The 14,833-nt window shown below is 36.6% G+C and overlaps 2 protein-coding genes across 2 annotated transcripts in view; both read right to left on the reverse strand.

The window, feature by feature from the left end:
* Positions 1–13,268, reverse strand: part of LOC107718604 (Na(+)/H(+) exchange regulatory cofactor NHE-RF2-like) — a 36,802-nt gene extending 23,534 nt beyond the window's left edge. Inside the window, exons 1-2 of the mRNA XM_016525766.1 lie at positions 12,759–13,268; positions 10,439–10,681 (exon numbers count right to left, since the gene is read on the reverse strand). Coding sequence (XP_016381252.1) covers positions 10,439–10,681; positions 12,759–12,965 — 450 coding nt within the window. The 5' untranslated portion in view covers positions 12,966–13,268. The remainder of the gene's footprint in view (positions 1–10,438; positions 10,682–12,758) is intronic.
* LOC107718605 (cytotoxin 7-like) lies at positions 5,210–6,530 on the reverse strand. Its single transcript, XM_016525767.1, has 3 exons — positions 6,317–6,530; positions 5,847–5,966; positions 5,210–5,477 (listed from the first exon to the last, which is right to left on the reverse strand). The coding sequence occupies exons 1-3, from the start codon at positions 6,363–6,365 to the stop codon at positions 5,362–5,364; spliced, it is 285 nt and encodes a 94-aa protein (XP_016381253.1). The 5' UTR covers positions 6,366–6,530; the 3' UTR covers positions 5,210–5,361.
* Positions 13,269–14,833: the final 1,565 nt, after the last annotated feature.

Raw genomic sequence — 14,833 nt, forward strand, 5'->3', positions numbered from 1 at the left:
TATATATATATATATATATATATATATATATATACATATATGTATCAAAAAATCAGTTAATTTATATTTCACGTTGACTACAATATCACTATATCTCAGTGCAATTATAATAATTACAAAACTGTAAGCAGCTAAACTTTAAAAAGGTCTAGTTTCGTAAGACTGTTTGACTTCGGGCATCACAACAAACATTTATACGAGACAGACGAATCCAAACGGCATAATGCAGCCAAACTGTGATGAGTCAAACCACAATCACTCAGTCAAGCAGAGCAGAAAGGCGACAAAAACAATAGCGGACCACATAGGAGTCATTTTTATAAGGTGAAACCGCACATCAGCGTGTTGAAATTGAAAGCGCATAACATTCAGTTAGTTTCCATGGAAATATGGAGCCAAAATTGCCTTTAAGAGCAGTTTGGCTGGTACATGCCTACAGGGATATTAGTCCACTAATGATCCAACCACACTGAGTGATGTTCAAGTACGCAGACATCCAAACGCTGCCTGTCACGTGAACCTTTACCTGCATGTTTGAGTTCAGACGTATGGCTCTAACTTTCCCATGATGCTTATGTTTCAATACACCAGACGAAAATCAGCCTCTCGGCTCATGGACGATATACAGGTGATCTGTATGCCATGACTAGGCCAGAGTTTATCCTCACTCATCTCTTGCACTCAAACATTCAGTCATATCGTGTTTGTTTAGACAGATGTGTGATGCCGAAGCAAATGGATTCATTCATGCCAGCGAAAAAAGATGTTTGAAAAACAAGCAGGAGAAAAAAAGATTGGGGAACCGGAGCCTTCAGGATCCGTTTCGATCACCTACATTCATCACGAGCGTGTGTGGAAGTAGGTCAGTGCAGCATCGCTCCAGATCTCACATTCTCTGACCCAGATGACTGTCAGCACCTCCAGACAAGAGAAGTGTGTTTAACTTTTTTAAACGGCCTCGTTCAACAGCCTGAACTTTGCCTGCGAGCTGCATGAACAAAAATTATTCTCCATTTTTAAGGAATATTTAAGCACAAAATTGATATTTTGTCAACATTTACTCACCCTCACGTCATTCTAAACCTGTATGACTTAATTTATCTGCAGAAGAGAAAAGAAAACATTTGAGGACCGTTTTTATCTGTACAATGGAAGTCAGTGGGGTCCAAAACAAAAATGCATCTCTTTGATTTTCGTTATATGGACAAACACAATTTTTTTTTTTTTTTTTTGCACAGATATGGTTTGAAATGACATGAGGGTGAGTAAATGATGACTTTTCATTTTTGGGTGAACAGTCTCTTTACGACTCACCTGATCAGTCAAACAAACAAAGTGCATAAGTGACCGCCCACTTTTTTTTTTAGCTGTGCTGGTTCCAGAAGTTTTTTTTTTTCTCCATTCATTTTTCCCATAGGGATTTAGAAAAGTCTTTGTCAAAGCGTTGCAAGCCATGAACCAAACTAAGCAGCTATGAGATTTACCACAACATTACAAACTTTTATTTGAAGCAAAAAAGTATGTGAAAATTGAACAAAAAATTGTACTAGAGTTTGTACTTAACAGCTTTAAGCCTCGTACACACCGGGACGATTATCGCGCGTGCTTATCGCCGATGTTTTTCGACATGTCTTTTGTGTTCATACCCAAGCTTTTTTTGCAGGCGATGAGCCGAGTGAACGTGCAAATTCACTCCCTGACATTAGATGGCGCTCTCATTGGTCGGCCAGTTTTTATTTTTTAGCTCCGCCCACTCCAATGAAGCACTGCGAATGATGTAAATTACACATACATATACACATATATATGCATATTTTGCGATAAACTTAAAATATATGGTTTCTATAGATACATCCAGCAACTTTAAAGGGACAGTAGTAAAGATCCAGTGCTGTCACTGAGCTGAAGTGTTGTGTAACAGCTTCAGGCTGTTGTCTTGCATGTGACTGTGATTTAAACACTTGAACAGAGTTTAAGGAAGCCAGACAATCCCAGCGCCAATAAGCTATCCCACAATAGCTAAGGATGGGAACAGGGCTGTTTTTTCTAAGTATCCCACTGCTTGTTCAGTTTGCTGTTTTATGAACATTCGGTAGATTGTGAAATCCCCGGACATCTTGAGAACAGCTTCAAACGATCATGTAATTCCTCCATATGAGCAACAGCTGGAAAAGGACTACTCTGAAATAACAACTGTAAAATCATCAAATATTTATAAAGCGCTATGGAAGATCTGTACAATGGATCTGCTGGATTAGTGACTGGATCAGTATTCAAAATGCTTTCTTTTGCATGTAACTTTACCTAGAGCTCCTTGAAGGAAAAAAATTCAAGGGAAAGATGTAAGGAGTCCAAATGCCTTCTCAGATGGCTGAATCTGACAATTTGCTGAGTATGAAAAAATGTTAAAAGGCCAACAAAAACAAGCAAGCACTTATTCTGGTTGGGAATTAAATATATATTTCAGAAGAGTATTCTTATAAAAACTTGCCACATGTTTATTTTTGATTTTTTTAAATTCTAAAATAAAACAAAACAATAAAAAAAACAATAAATAAATAAGAAACAATCAAAAAACGAAATAAACATTCAATAGAAATTACAAACAAATAAAACAATAAATAAATATTTAAAAATACAAATAAAACAAATAAAATTATAGAACAATAAATAAAATAAATATCTATACAACAATAACTAAATAACTAAATAAATACTTTCTTTTGAGGAAGAACTAGCTGGATAGTTAGTTTTCCAGATTAGTGTAATCAAATTTTTGAAGTATATACCTAGAGACTGCATGATATCCATGTGCAGAATGTCATACTAAACCGTTTTGTGAATTATATTTGTATGTGAATTATTCCGCACTTATTACTTTTGGACAGACACTGATTCTGATTAAAGTCTACATGTATTTACCTCAGTTTCTTCTTCCTCATTTCACTCTGTGTGGAGCAACAATTCATGGTAATTCACACAAACCCTCTTCAAATGGTGTGAGTTTAAGGTTTCTACCCCTTCCTTTATGGCCCAGGACTCCCATATCACCTCAATCTCACACACACACACACACACACAACATGCTTCCAAAGACAGCCTCTATTTCCTACCTGCGAGGTTTTATAATGTCGTTGCGCTTCATAAAGTGCTTCTTTCTGATACTAACTGTCCTGAAGATGCTGCATGAGGTCATGTGACACTGGGGCTAGTTGTCACATGTAGAAGTGGAAACCATGGAAAGTGTTTTTAAGACAACAAACTGTTGGTGGTCACGTTTTGTGAATTATATTTGTATGTGAATTATTCCGCACTTATTACTTTTGGACAGACACTGATTCTGATTAAAGTCTACATGTATTTACCTCAGTTTCTTCTTCCTCATTTCACTCTGTGTGGAGCAACAATTCATGGTAATTCACACAAACCCTCTTCAAATGGTGTGAGTTTAAGGTTTCTACCCCTTCCTTTATGGCTCAGGACTCCCATATCACCTCAATCTCACACACACACACACACACACAACATGCTTCCAAAGACAGCCTCTATTTCCTACCTGCGAGGTTTTATAATGTCGTTGCGCTTCATAAGTGCTTCTTTCTGATACTAACTGTCCTGAAGATGCTGCATGAGGTCATGTGACACTGGGGCTAGTTGTCACATGTAGAAGTGGAAACCATGGAAAGTGTTTTTAAGACAACAAACTGTTGGTGGTCACATTTTGTTGGGGCAAGTTGTCACCTGTGTTTGATATGTTGTCATTTTATACAATTTATTAATTAAAATTTCTGTTATAGTGTGACAACATGCCCCGATCACAGAAATAAACTACATTTTAAAATATATTCAAACAGAAAACAGTTATTTTAAATGTAAAAAATATTTCACAATATTACTGTTTTACCGTATTTTTGATCAAATAAATGCAGCCTTCATGAGCATAAAAGACTTTTCAAAAACATTTAAAAAACATACCAACACCAAACCTTTGAACGTTACTGTGGGTTATGAACAAAAACTAAAATTCTATATGATAAATGGAGATGATAGTTAATGAATATTACAAAAGAAGAGCCTCAAAAATGACCCCAGATATGAATCACTTTTGACTCAGCACTGTAAATGGAGAGTTTCACAAGACAACTTTATGGCAGGGCGACTATTCAAAATCCTCTTGTATCCAAGATCAACACACAGAGATGGATAATTTGTGTTAGAGGCACCAAACCTGGAACCTTAAGCAATGGTCTGATGGGAGTATGGTTTTATGAGTCATCACTTTCCTACACTTTCCTATCCACGTCTGGAGAAAGTCAATGGATGCTTTCAATACAAGCAACTGTTAAACACTGAGGGGAATCATCAAGTCCAATGATAGGTCTGTATGGGCAATAATATCAGCCAATATGAGGCCACTGTACAGGAAGACGTCCCACATACACATGGCTAAACACAACCTAGTGGTTTTGGAACACCAGAATATGGTTTTTCCAATCACCAAATCCAAAGACTATTATTATTGGACATTTTGGAGAAGAACATTTCCATGTCCTCTAAAGAAGGAGGTTCTACTTAAAGGGGTCATATGATGCGATTTCAATTTTTCCTTTCTCTTTGGAGTGTTACAAGCTCTTGGTGCATAAAGAAGATCTGTAAAGTTGCAAAGTCTCAAATCCAAAGAGATATTCTTTATAAAAGTTAAGAGTCAACCACGCCTACCTAAAACGGCTCGTTCTAACACACCCCACATGTCTACGTCACGATGTGAGAAGATTTGCATAACGCCGCCCAAACGTTCACGCAAAGAAAGAAGGCGTAACTTTTATTCTCACTGTTGTGGAGACGCTGTGTGTTTCGTTGTGAAAGCGAAACTACTTAGGAACCTCAGTGTTGCTCCATGCAAGTAGTTGAATCCATTTTCAGTGGTCGAGCACTGTAGGTCACTTTGCATACAGCTGATATGTATTTAACAGGGAATGTCTGAAGAACAAATGTTGAAACTAGAAACCTGTATGTATTTATTCACATAAAAGCAATACGATCTGTATCTTGATTTTTGAGAGTCATTGTTATTAATAAGGAAACGGCCATTTAGCTGGTGCAATAACTTCATTTCACTTTAGAATTTCAGAAAAAGTACATCTATTCAAAATCTTACATTTTAATTATTTACGTTTTATTTAAACTGCTCACATATTCAATCATTCATCTGTTGCAAATGCTAAAATGAATCACAAACATCAGTAACCCATATTATGTATCATAATATTTATTGTTGGGCAAAATCTTTAAGTAAGACTGTAGTGAACATCTGTAATATTGTAAACCTTGAAAGGTTTATTAGCGTTGACAGACGTTGGTCTAAATGATGACCATGTTATTGCAGAGGTCCGAATGGCAGCATTTAACTTTCATGGCGGTGTTACTCTGGAGAATAAGACACTCTGTCATACTGCTGCATCTCCGAAAGCCCATGACTAGAAGAAACAGAGAAATCAAAACATATTTGACATTTATGCATGTCATGATTTTATCTAATCACAAATAGAGCATTTACAATGTAAAGAATCACATTACAGCTGCTTCAGTTTATTAGCGTCCATGTCAGTGTTGTTTTAGCATCACTGAGATAAAATTATCGTTTTTATTAATAGTTTGAATTGGTTTTTATATTTTTATATACAAATATTTGTATTTTTTATATTTGTATGTTTCAATTTTTGCGGTGATTTTTGAATTAAATGTGATTGTGAATTAAATTTGAAATTTTGAGGTTAACATTTTCGAATAAAGTTATGCGTTTGTATTTTTCTACAGTGGGAAGCTGACAGGAAGGTTAAACTCACAGGGAGGGAAGTTGAATCTGGCCGCGATACAAGCATCTTTTCCAAAGCCACAGGTCTCTTGAGTTGATGTGCAGCGTGTTCCACCCTGAGGAACGCAGTGGTTGCACTTCAGTGCAGATCCTGCAACACACAGTGCATGCATCATCACCAAATCAGAGTTTGCACAATCAGAGTCATATATCACATGCATATATTAACTAGGTTGCCAAGGAAACATTTCTGAATTTTCATTTAGTTTAACTTGATGTACAGAAATAACTGGAATAAAAATGTATAGACTTTACAAATTACAAACTAATAAAAATGACAAAACACACAACAGATTTATTAAACATTAAATAAAATTCAAATGAAAACAGAAGAAAATACATAATTATATTAAATAACTATAATAGTCTCTCAATGTTACTAAAATAACACTCTGAATCACGTTAAGGTTTAACCTTTTAAAGTAGCATCTCTAAACTCACCGTAGTTCAACGTCAGAACAAGAACAAGGACCACCAGCAGTGTCTTCATTATTCTATTGATTAGAGCTGAAAATATTAATAATAATTAATAATCATCAATAACAATGGGAGAAGGCAGAACAATTAATGTAATTTGTAAACAAGCTAATCTGTCAATAATTAGTGCATGTCTGTTACTTCACGAAGCGATCAAGCTTAAATTTTCACCAGGCAAATGATAAAACAGGCAAAAAATCCCAGAAAGAAAAAACAAAGTCAAACTGTAATTATTAAAAAATGTAGACCTTAAATCTGTGCAGTTTAGTGTTGAACTGCTCTATAAGGCTAATAAAACTAGAAGCACAGAAACTGCAAATATCAAGTAGCATGGATATGTATTGCTCATTAAGATAATAAATGATATTTGCTTACATTCTGATTCTGGCAAAATATCAGTGCTGGTACTACTAGATCTCAGTGCTGCATTTGACACGGTCGATCATAAAATACTTCTAGAGAGACTGGAAAACTGGGTCGGGTTTTCTGGGTTGGTAATCAAATGGTTCAGGTCATACTTAGAAGGGAGAGGTTATTATGTGAGTATAGGAGAGCATAAGTCTAAGTGGAGCCTTGTAAAAATCGACGCGTTTCAGAAAGGCGGGGCATAGAGGAGAAACAATAATGTACAGTATGTGGAAAATAATGTGTTTTTTTTTACCTTAAACCGCATAAACACATTTCATTACATCAAATACACAAAATAATGTTCTTTTAAGCAACATCATATGACCCCTTTAAAGAACTGGACATTATCCTTCCACACAATTAGTCAAACTTTGAGTTTATCAGAATGTATGTTATGAAAACAAATGTTGGAATTAGAAGCAAAACACATTTAACAGCTTGATGAGAACGTTAAAGTTCCACACAGAACATTTTGTTCTTCAGTTCTGTTCTTAGAAGAACACAGAACGCAAAACATTGATCTAAAGAACCTAAAACGCAACATTAAGAACTTTTTAAATCTCCAACGTACCATAAAGCAACTCAAGAACCACATATGAGTGATTTAAACACCATCAAGAACATCTTCAGGTCATACATCACTCCAAAAATCTAAAGAAAAAAAGGATGATTTTGGGGTGAAATGAAACATTTTTACTACATCCTACTTTCATCTTCCAAGATTTCTCTTTGCATTTTATTCAACTTGAGTTGGATTGCCAAAAAGGAATCTAAATCTGTGAGTAAAATCAAGTGCTTTACCAACGAAGGCTCAGATTTGCAGATGTTGTCCTGTGTAAACGTCTGACGATGAGCTCTGCTCTGTTCATCTTCTGATGGATATCAGAAACCGTTCGGTTTTGACCCAGTGGGCTGCTGCGATGTTAACGGTTTTAATGTCATATTTAACATTATCACACACATGTGGCTGTAACACACCCACTATCTTTCCCACTCCACTCCATCTTGTTGAAACAGCAGTGAATTATGCAAACCCATTTGGAAAGTGGGCTTTAAGTGAGAGCAGATGTTGGATGCATGCATTAGGCTGAAGAAAAGACAAATATAATATTTAAGATCTTATACAAATATTGCATTAACAGACGAATGGCGGCCATTTTTTGCAATGTAATATCTTCAAACATGATCTACACTTGCTTACAGATGTTAAAAACCACACTTTTAATGGCTAAACAAACCCCTGACCCTTAGTATTATACACTTCAGCAATTAACCTGTCCAGAAATGTTTGTGCTACAGACATAAACGATTCCTCAAATCATGTGGCTTGTTGAGGAGAGATGTGCTAGTGCTTCCCTGTCTCATCAGACTAAGCCAATTTGCCTGGAAAACATTAAAATGGGTAAAAAAAAAAAACCTGAATCTGAGATTTCGTGTAGGCACTTTTGACTTGAGCACATAAACAACCACTTAGCAACCACCCAAAGCACCCTAGCAACCACCCATAACACTCATTCAGAACATCCTAACAACCATCCCTAGCAACCACATACTGTAGCAATGTGCTAAAATCTGAGAATGTAAAGGTGTTATTAATGCAAACCAAAAACGAATTCACTTCAAGTAAAAGTAGTATGTATACACAGCATATGAGTTGAAACAATATGTATTTTGTACAAAATAAACTTAAATTGAAATGAATATATAGTGCTGATGTTTCAGGAATAAAAAAAAATTGTGGAACAATCACTGAAGTAATTCCTGGACGGAATCATTCATCCTTTTAAAAGGTCAAAATCCAGAGACTGATTTTCCTAAATGAATAAGCCGTGGGAAACATGGTAATGTACTGGAGAAACTCACACATGCACACAGAGCAGCACATTTACTACAAAACCATTACAGCGTCACATCTTGGACACTGACCATCCATGACAGAGCCAACAAGATAATATCTGAGTTACTCACATAACTCATTATTGTCTTAAACTCAACAAACTAACCCATTAATCCATGATTATGGCAGCATACATGATGACCAAACACACTTTCTCTGAGACTCAATAGGAAAAACTAATCAATAACCTCTAAAAAACAGTCTGTGAGAACTAGATATAACTCTGGTGACGTCACTCAGGCCAGCTGTCCTAAAACATCCAGATGTTCATGACCTGAAGACATGCATTTATTTTTCATGTGAGAGAGAAGGGCTGACAATGTGGGTTAATTGAAAGGTTCTACACTCTTAAAAACAAAGGTTCCAAAAGTGATGTCAGAAGAACCATTTTTGGGTTCCCCCAAAGAACCAGAAACTGAACATTATTTATGACATTATAAGCTGCAATCCATAACTTCAGGCAACTTGGAAATTCGATTCTTTTCCATGAATTGGTTCTGTCAGTAAGTTTCAATGAAACAATTCAATTCACTAGTTCGTTTATGTAATCAAGCAATGATTACGCCATTATTAAAGCACCCGATAATGATGCAAAACATGGATGCATATAAAGTGAATAAACTAGTCTTCATATTCAGTGAAAAGTTCTTAAAGTGATAGTACCTCCAAATATCTAAATTTGCTGTTAGTTTACTCGACCTCAGGCCACCCAAGATGTAGATGACTTTTTTTCTTCAGTAGAGCAGTAAAGAAGATTTTTAGCGGAAACCGTGGTTCTTGATGATTCATAAAATACGAAATACGTCGGCGACTGCCCGTCTTTGAGAATAAAACAAAAGCATATAAAAGGAACCCAAAATGAATACCAGTGGCTCCTGACGATATACCAAGGTCTTATGAAGCGAAACGATCGCTTTGTCCAAGAAACTGAACATTATTTATGACATTATAAGCTGCAATCCATAACTTCAGGCAACTTGGAAATTCGATTATTTTCCATGAATTGGTTCTGTCAGTAAGTTTCAATGAAACAATTCAATTCACTAGTTCGTTTATGTAATCACGCAATGATTACGCCATTATTAAAGCACCCGGTAATGATGCAAAACATGGATGCATATAAAGTGAATAAACTAGTCTTCATCAGCTCACATTTTTACATAAACAAAGAGAAACCATAAAATCTTCAAGTGCTGGGTTCACGCACGCACATATCACTGGCTCATCGGGCTTCGTTCTGAGTCGGAACGGTTTCCTCCGTTCAGTGACTGCTGGAAGAACTGGAGCACTGAATGAGTTGGCAAAAAGCAGGAACATAGGATACATGCCGGTATTTTAGCTCATTCGGAGTGACTGTCAGGCACTGTCGTAAGTGAGTTTTGAGTAACTTGAGCCACGAACAGTTTCAGATGGTTCAGTTTGATTTGGTGAACTGGTTCGACTAGTTCAGCAAAAAGAACTGGTTAAAAAGAATGATTCATTCGGGCATCACTCCAGACCATTTGCCTGAGGCTCTGGATTACAGGTAATCTTGTAAATAATGTTCAGTTTCTTGCACAGACTGATCGTTTCGCTTCATAAGATCTCAATATATCGTCAGGAGCCACAGGTATTAATTTTGAGTTCCTTGATATGCTGTTTTTTTATTTTTAAAAATGGACAGCTGCTGACTTGCATTTTATGAATCACCAAGGACCACGGTTTCAGCTAAAAATCTTCTTTACTGTTCTACTGAAGAAATTAAGTCACCTAGTGTCGGCAGATAGCGAATGGATCCATACCTTCTTAGGAGCTCGTGACGGAGGTTTCCTGATGGGTTTGGAGATCTCAAGTCGTTTGGACACCGAGCCGTTGCCCTGTTTACTGGTGGACGGTGAGGGAGACGGGGTCGTGGCTGCAGGACTCATCTGGATGGCCATTTCTTCCGTGCAGGTGAGACGCAGGCTGCGGAAGTACTCGTCAGTCTCTCGATCAACCACCAGCAGTCTGGTCTCATGTTCCACGGCTTTGATCCGCTGCACCACCTGAGCACAAGAGAAAGCAAAACTATAGGATGAGCTCTAAGAGATGTGCTTTCCACCGCACTTACATTCACACCGTGTTATTTGATCCTCCTGTCAAAACTGGAACTGCATACACGCCAAAATTACTTTAACTTAATGACTTTAACATATGCATCATGTTAGCACGTCTGAGCAGAAAGACAGATCTGGTCATACGGTCTCCTGCTGTAATGCTGTGAAGCCTCCAGCTGCTGTCAAAGCTTCAACACTCTATGAGAGTCAGAGCAACTAAAGATATGCATGGAATTTCATTGTTTATTCACAAGAACATTTTCCACTTAAGTCAGAGTTCCACAACAGGTTTCTATGGAAGTTTGTTTCTGCCACGGGATAAAAAAAATAAAAAATAAAAAACTTTTTATCTCACAAGACTTTTTTTGTCTGAATTTCCAGATATAAATTTGCAATTGTGAGAAAAAAGTAATAATTGTAAGATAAAAAGTCGCAATTACCTTTTTTATTCTGTTAAAAAAACAGAATTGAGATTTCCGAGAAGAAAAGTTTGAATTGAGACATTCATTTTTTATATTCTGTGGCGGAAATTGGGTTTCATTCGTTTTTTGACATGCAATGCACTTTATTTTCCATGCAAAGTTATTTCCAAAGCCAAAACCTTCTTACCTCAAATAAACGGATGCCAAATGTTTCAAAGACACTCTCTGCTGTTTATACAGGCCTGTATATACACACTACCAGTGGAAAGGTTGGACACACTGACACATTTGAATATCTGTTTTTATACATTTAGAATAACAGTAGTAGTTGAATGAAGTAACACAAATGGCACTATGGGAATGATACAGTGACTGAAACACAACTATGCTCAATCCTGACATTCATGAACAGACATCATGAGGTGCATCCCGTTTTTTCCCCTTCAACTCATCCAGTGCATACAATTTTGGTTTTCTAAGGAATTCATAGTCAATTTCCATTTGTAAACAAAACTCATTTCAAGAATTACACGCATGCTAGATCAAAACGCTTTTAGAACATGACTAACATACACTACCGTTTAAAAGTTTGGGGTCAGTCGTTTTTTTAAATGTTTTTGAAAGACTAGATCTCCTTGCTCCTCCTGCTCACCAAGGCAGCATTTGTTTGATCAAAATACAGTAAAAACAGTAATATTGTAAAATCAGGCCTGTATAAACACACTACCAGTGGAAAGGTTCGACACACTGACACATTTGAATATCTGTTTTTATACATTTAGAATAACAGTAGTCGTTGAATGAAGTAACACAAATGGCACTATGGGAATGATACAGTGACTGAAACACAACTATGCTCAATCCTGACATTCATGAACAGACATCATGAGGTGCATCCCGTTTTTTCCCCTTCAACTCATCCAGTGCATACAATTTTGGTTTTCTAAGGAATTCATAGTCAATTTCCATTTGTAAACAAAACTCATTTCAAGAATTACACGCATGCTAGATCAAAACGCTTTTAGAACATGACTAACATACACTACCGTTTAAAAGTTTGGGGTCAGTCGTTTTTTTAAATGTTTTTGAAAGACTAGATCTCCTTGCTCCTCCTGCTCACCAAGGCAGCATTTGTTTGATCAAAATACAGTAAAAACAGTAATATTGTAAAATATTTTAAAATGGGATTTATTCCAGTGACGCAAAGCTGAATTTTCAGCATCATTACTCCAGTCTCCAGTGTCACGTGATCCTTCAGAAATCAGTCTAATATGCTGATTTTGGCTTCAAGAAACATTTCTTATTAATATCAATGTTGAAAACAGTTCAATTCATCATCAATTTAAAGCATCCTTGCTATTGTTGTTGTTTTTATTATTATTCTTTTTTTAAATCTTACTGACCCCAAACTTTTAAACGTTAGTATATAACGTATAAACTAAATATATTTAATGACCTCAGAACATTTTTTTTTCACATTGGTGTTATTAATAGCTAGGTAGCTACACTATAAATTGCATAACAACAAAAACATGCATGATGGCCAGTGTAAAGTGAGCCGTTATGAGGGTGTTAGATGCGAGATCAGCACAGGTGTGATGTACCTGATGGTGTGTCTCTCTCTCCACGTTCTCGCCGTTCACCTCCACCAAACGGTCACCCGCGCGCAGTCCGGATGACTGAGCTGGGGACGCACGCTCCACTTTCCGTATGTACTGTCCGGTTTTTCCTTTCTCTCCGTGCAGATGAAACCCGTAGCCGTTCTCTCCTTTCTTCATCACACACAACCGAGGCTTCAAATCGCTTGCCATTGTATCCCGCTCTTGCCTTCACATCCAAACTTGCAATAAAATTCCAAGCGTTATTTTGGATTTTTCGAAAACTTAATGCAGAGGTTTGCAAGCAAAGGTTCTGTGTGGGTTATTGCACAGTCCGCGGTGTTTTACAAAATATGCATGCAAGTATCCGACTCAATGCATTAGTTATAATAGACAAAAAGCAGAAGAATCGTTTCCAAATCGATTATATGCTTCTGCGAGAAAAATGCATTAGCCGGCGAAAGCAGCCTGTGTAACTAACGCATCCCAAACTCCTCCATGAGACATTCTGCCCACGGAGAGAGAAACGCAACTGGTGCCGCGGTCCACTTAGAAACTGCGTGGCGTGGAATAAGACCGCCCATTAACAGCCACAACAGAAAAGCGCAGAGAAATGTGGCCTAAAGAGCCGCTGCAGCGATGCTTTTGGGTCGCTACGCGAAAAAGGAGGCTTGTGTCCCTCATGAATATATATATATAGGCAATATGTGTAAACAACGACTTAATCAATGAAAAGCCGAAGCCAACTTTTACTGTGTGTAAACATAGGCTAAACACTGTGCGAATTACACGGTTATTGATATTAAAGGGAATTTGGGCATTTGAATGAACTTTAAACGTCTGCTGAACTACCGAATGTAAAAGTAAAACCATTTTTAAGGCGTAATCTGTCGAGGCTCGTCTTTCGCGACGCTTTAAATTGAAGTTTGGCGGCAGTAGCTATTATTTTACAAATTATATACATATATAAAACCTTTTAAACAAGACGATATGGTTTTGTGATACATTAAAAAAATTAATTAAACCGAAAAGTACATAATTATAGCACTCGCCATGCTTTATCAACATACCTATTGCAATGGAAAGCGCGAAAGCACCGTTTTGTTATGGTATTACATATATATATATATAATTTCTTATTTGAAGAGTTCAGATGCAAGCATCTAAGTCTGACATTTTCATCTAAAATTAGCATTTTTTATCAGGCTCCTATATTTATGTTCATTTGTTTCACTTTAATGGCATAGAAAAGGACCTATACATTGTCATTAAAGTAAAATAACTGAACCTAAACATAGGAGCCTGATAAGAAGAAATTTTCAGATGGCTCGAGGCTTTTGCATCTGAACTCTTCATTTGTTTATAAACATGTCTGTAAAAAAAAAAAAAAAAAAAAAAAAAAACTTTGGAGAAAGGTTGAAACCTTAATATGGTTTAATGGGCCATCTCACCATAACTGGCGTCCTACAGACCAATAACAATTCAGTAAATGGAAATAAGAACTAGCCCGTATTACTAACATAAGTTCACTTCGGCGCGCGACCGTGGAATGAAAGGAAGGTGCATGACCAGAAGAAAGTATTTGGCGCTTATAGCACAGGCTCATGCGCAGCTTCGCATAAAATATCAATAAATAATGCGAATTTGAGAACATTTCAGGTCACAACCCACATATAGGGCAACCACGCACATTGAGGACAACAGCAGCCTGACTGTGCTGCACTCTAGTGGCCACTACTGGTAGACTGCGAAGTGCGTACGTTTCATTAGACGCACTCAATTAATAAAGTATATATATATATATATATATATATATATACACACTAAAGCTGATACCATAAAAACATTTTCGTTACTTGAAATAAAGTAAAATATTATATAAAATTAAAAAAAATAACATTAGATAAAATTGGTTTAAAAATGCAGAATAGCTCATTTCTGGAACTCCAATTTAGTGGGGCTCAGGGGTTCTTCCTAATTTTCTGTAGGCTCTGCCAATTATTTATTTATTAAGGGTATATGACCTCATTAAACGTTTTTGTCAAATAGCCAATTACCATATAAAAAATGATCTACAACTA

Source organism: Sinocyclocheilus rhinocerous, unplaced genomic scaffold, assembly GCF_001515625.1.
Source record: "Sinocyclocheilus rhinocerous isolate Xijiao unplaced genomic scaffold, SAMN03320098_v1.1 scaffold182, whole genome shotgun sequence".
NCBI lineage: Eukaryota > Metazoa > Chordata > Actinopteri > Cypriniformes > Cyprinidae > Sinocyclocheilus > Sinocyclocheilus rhinocerous.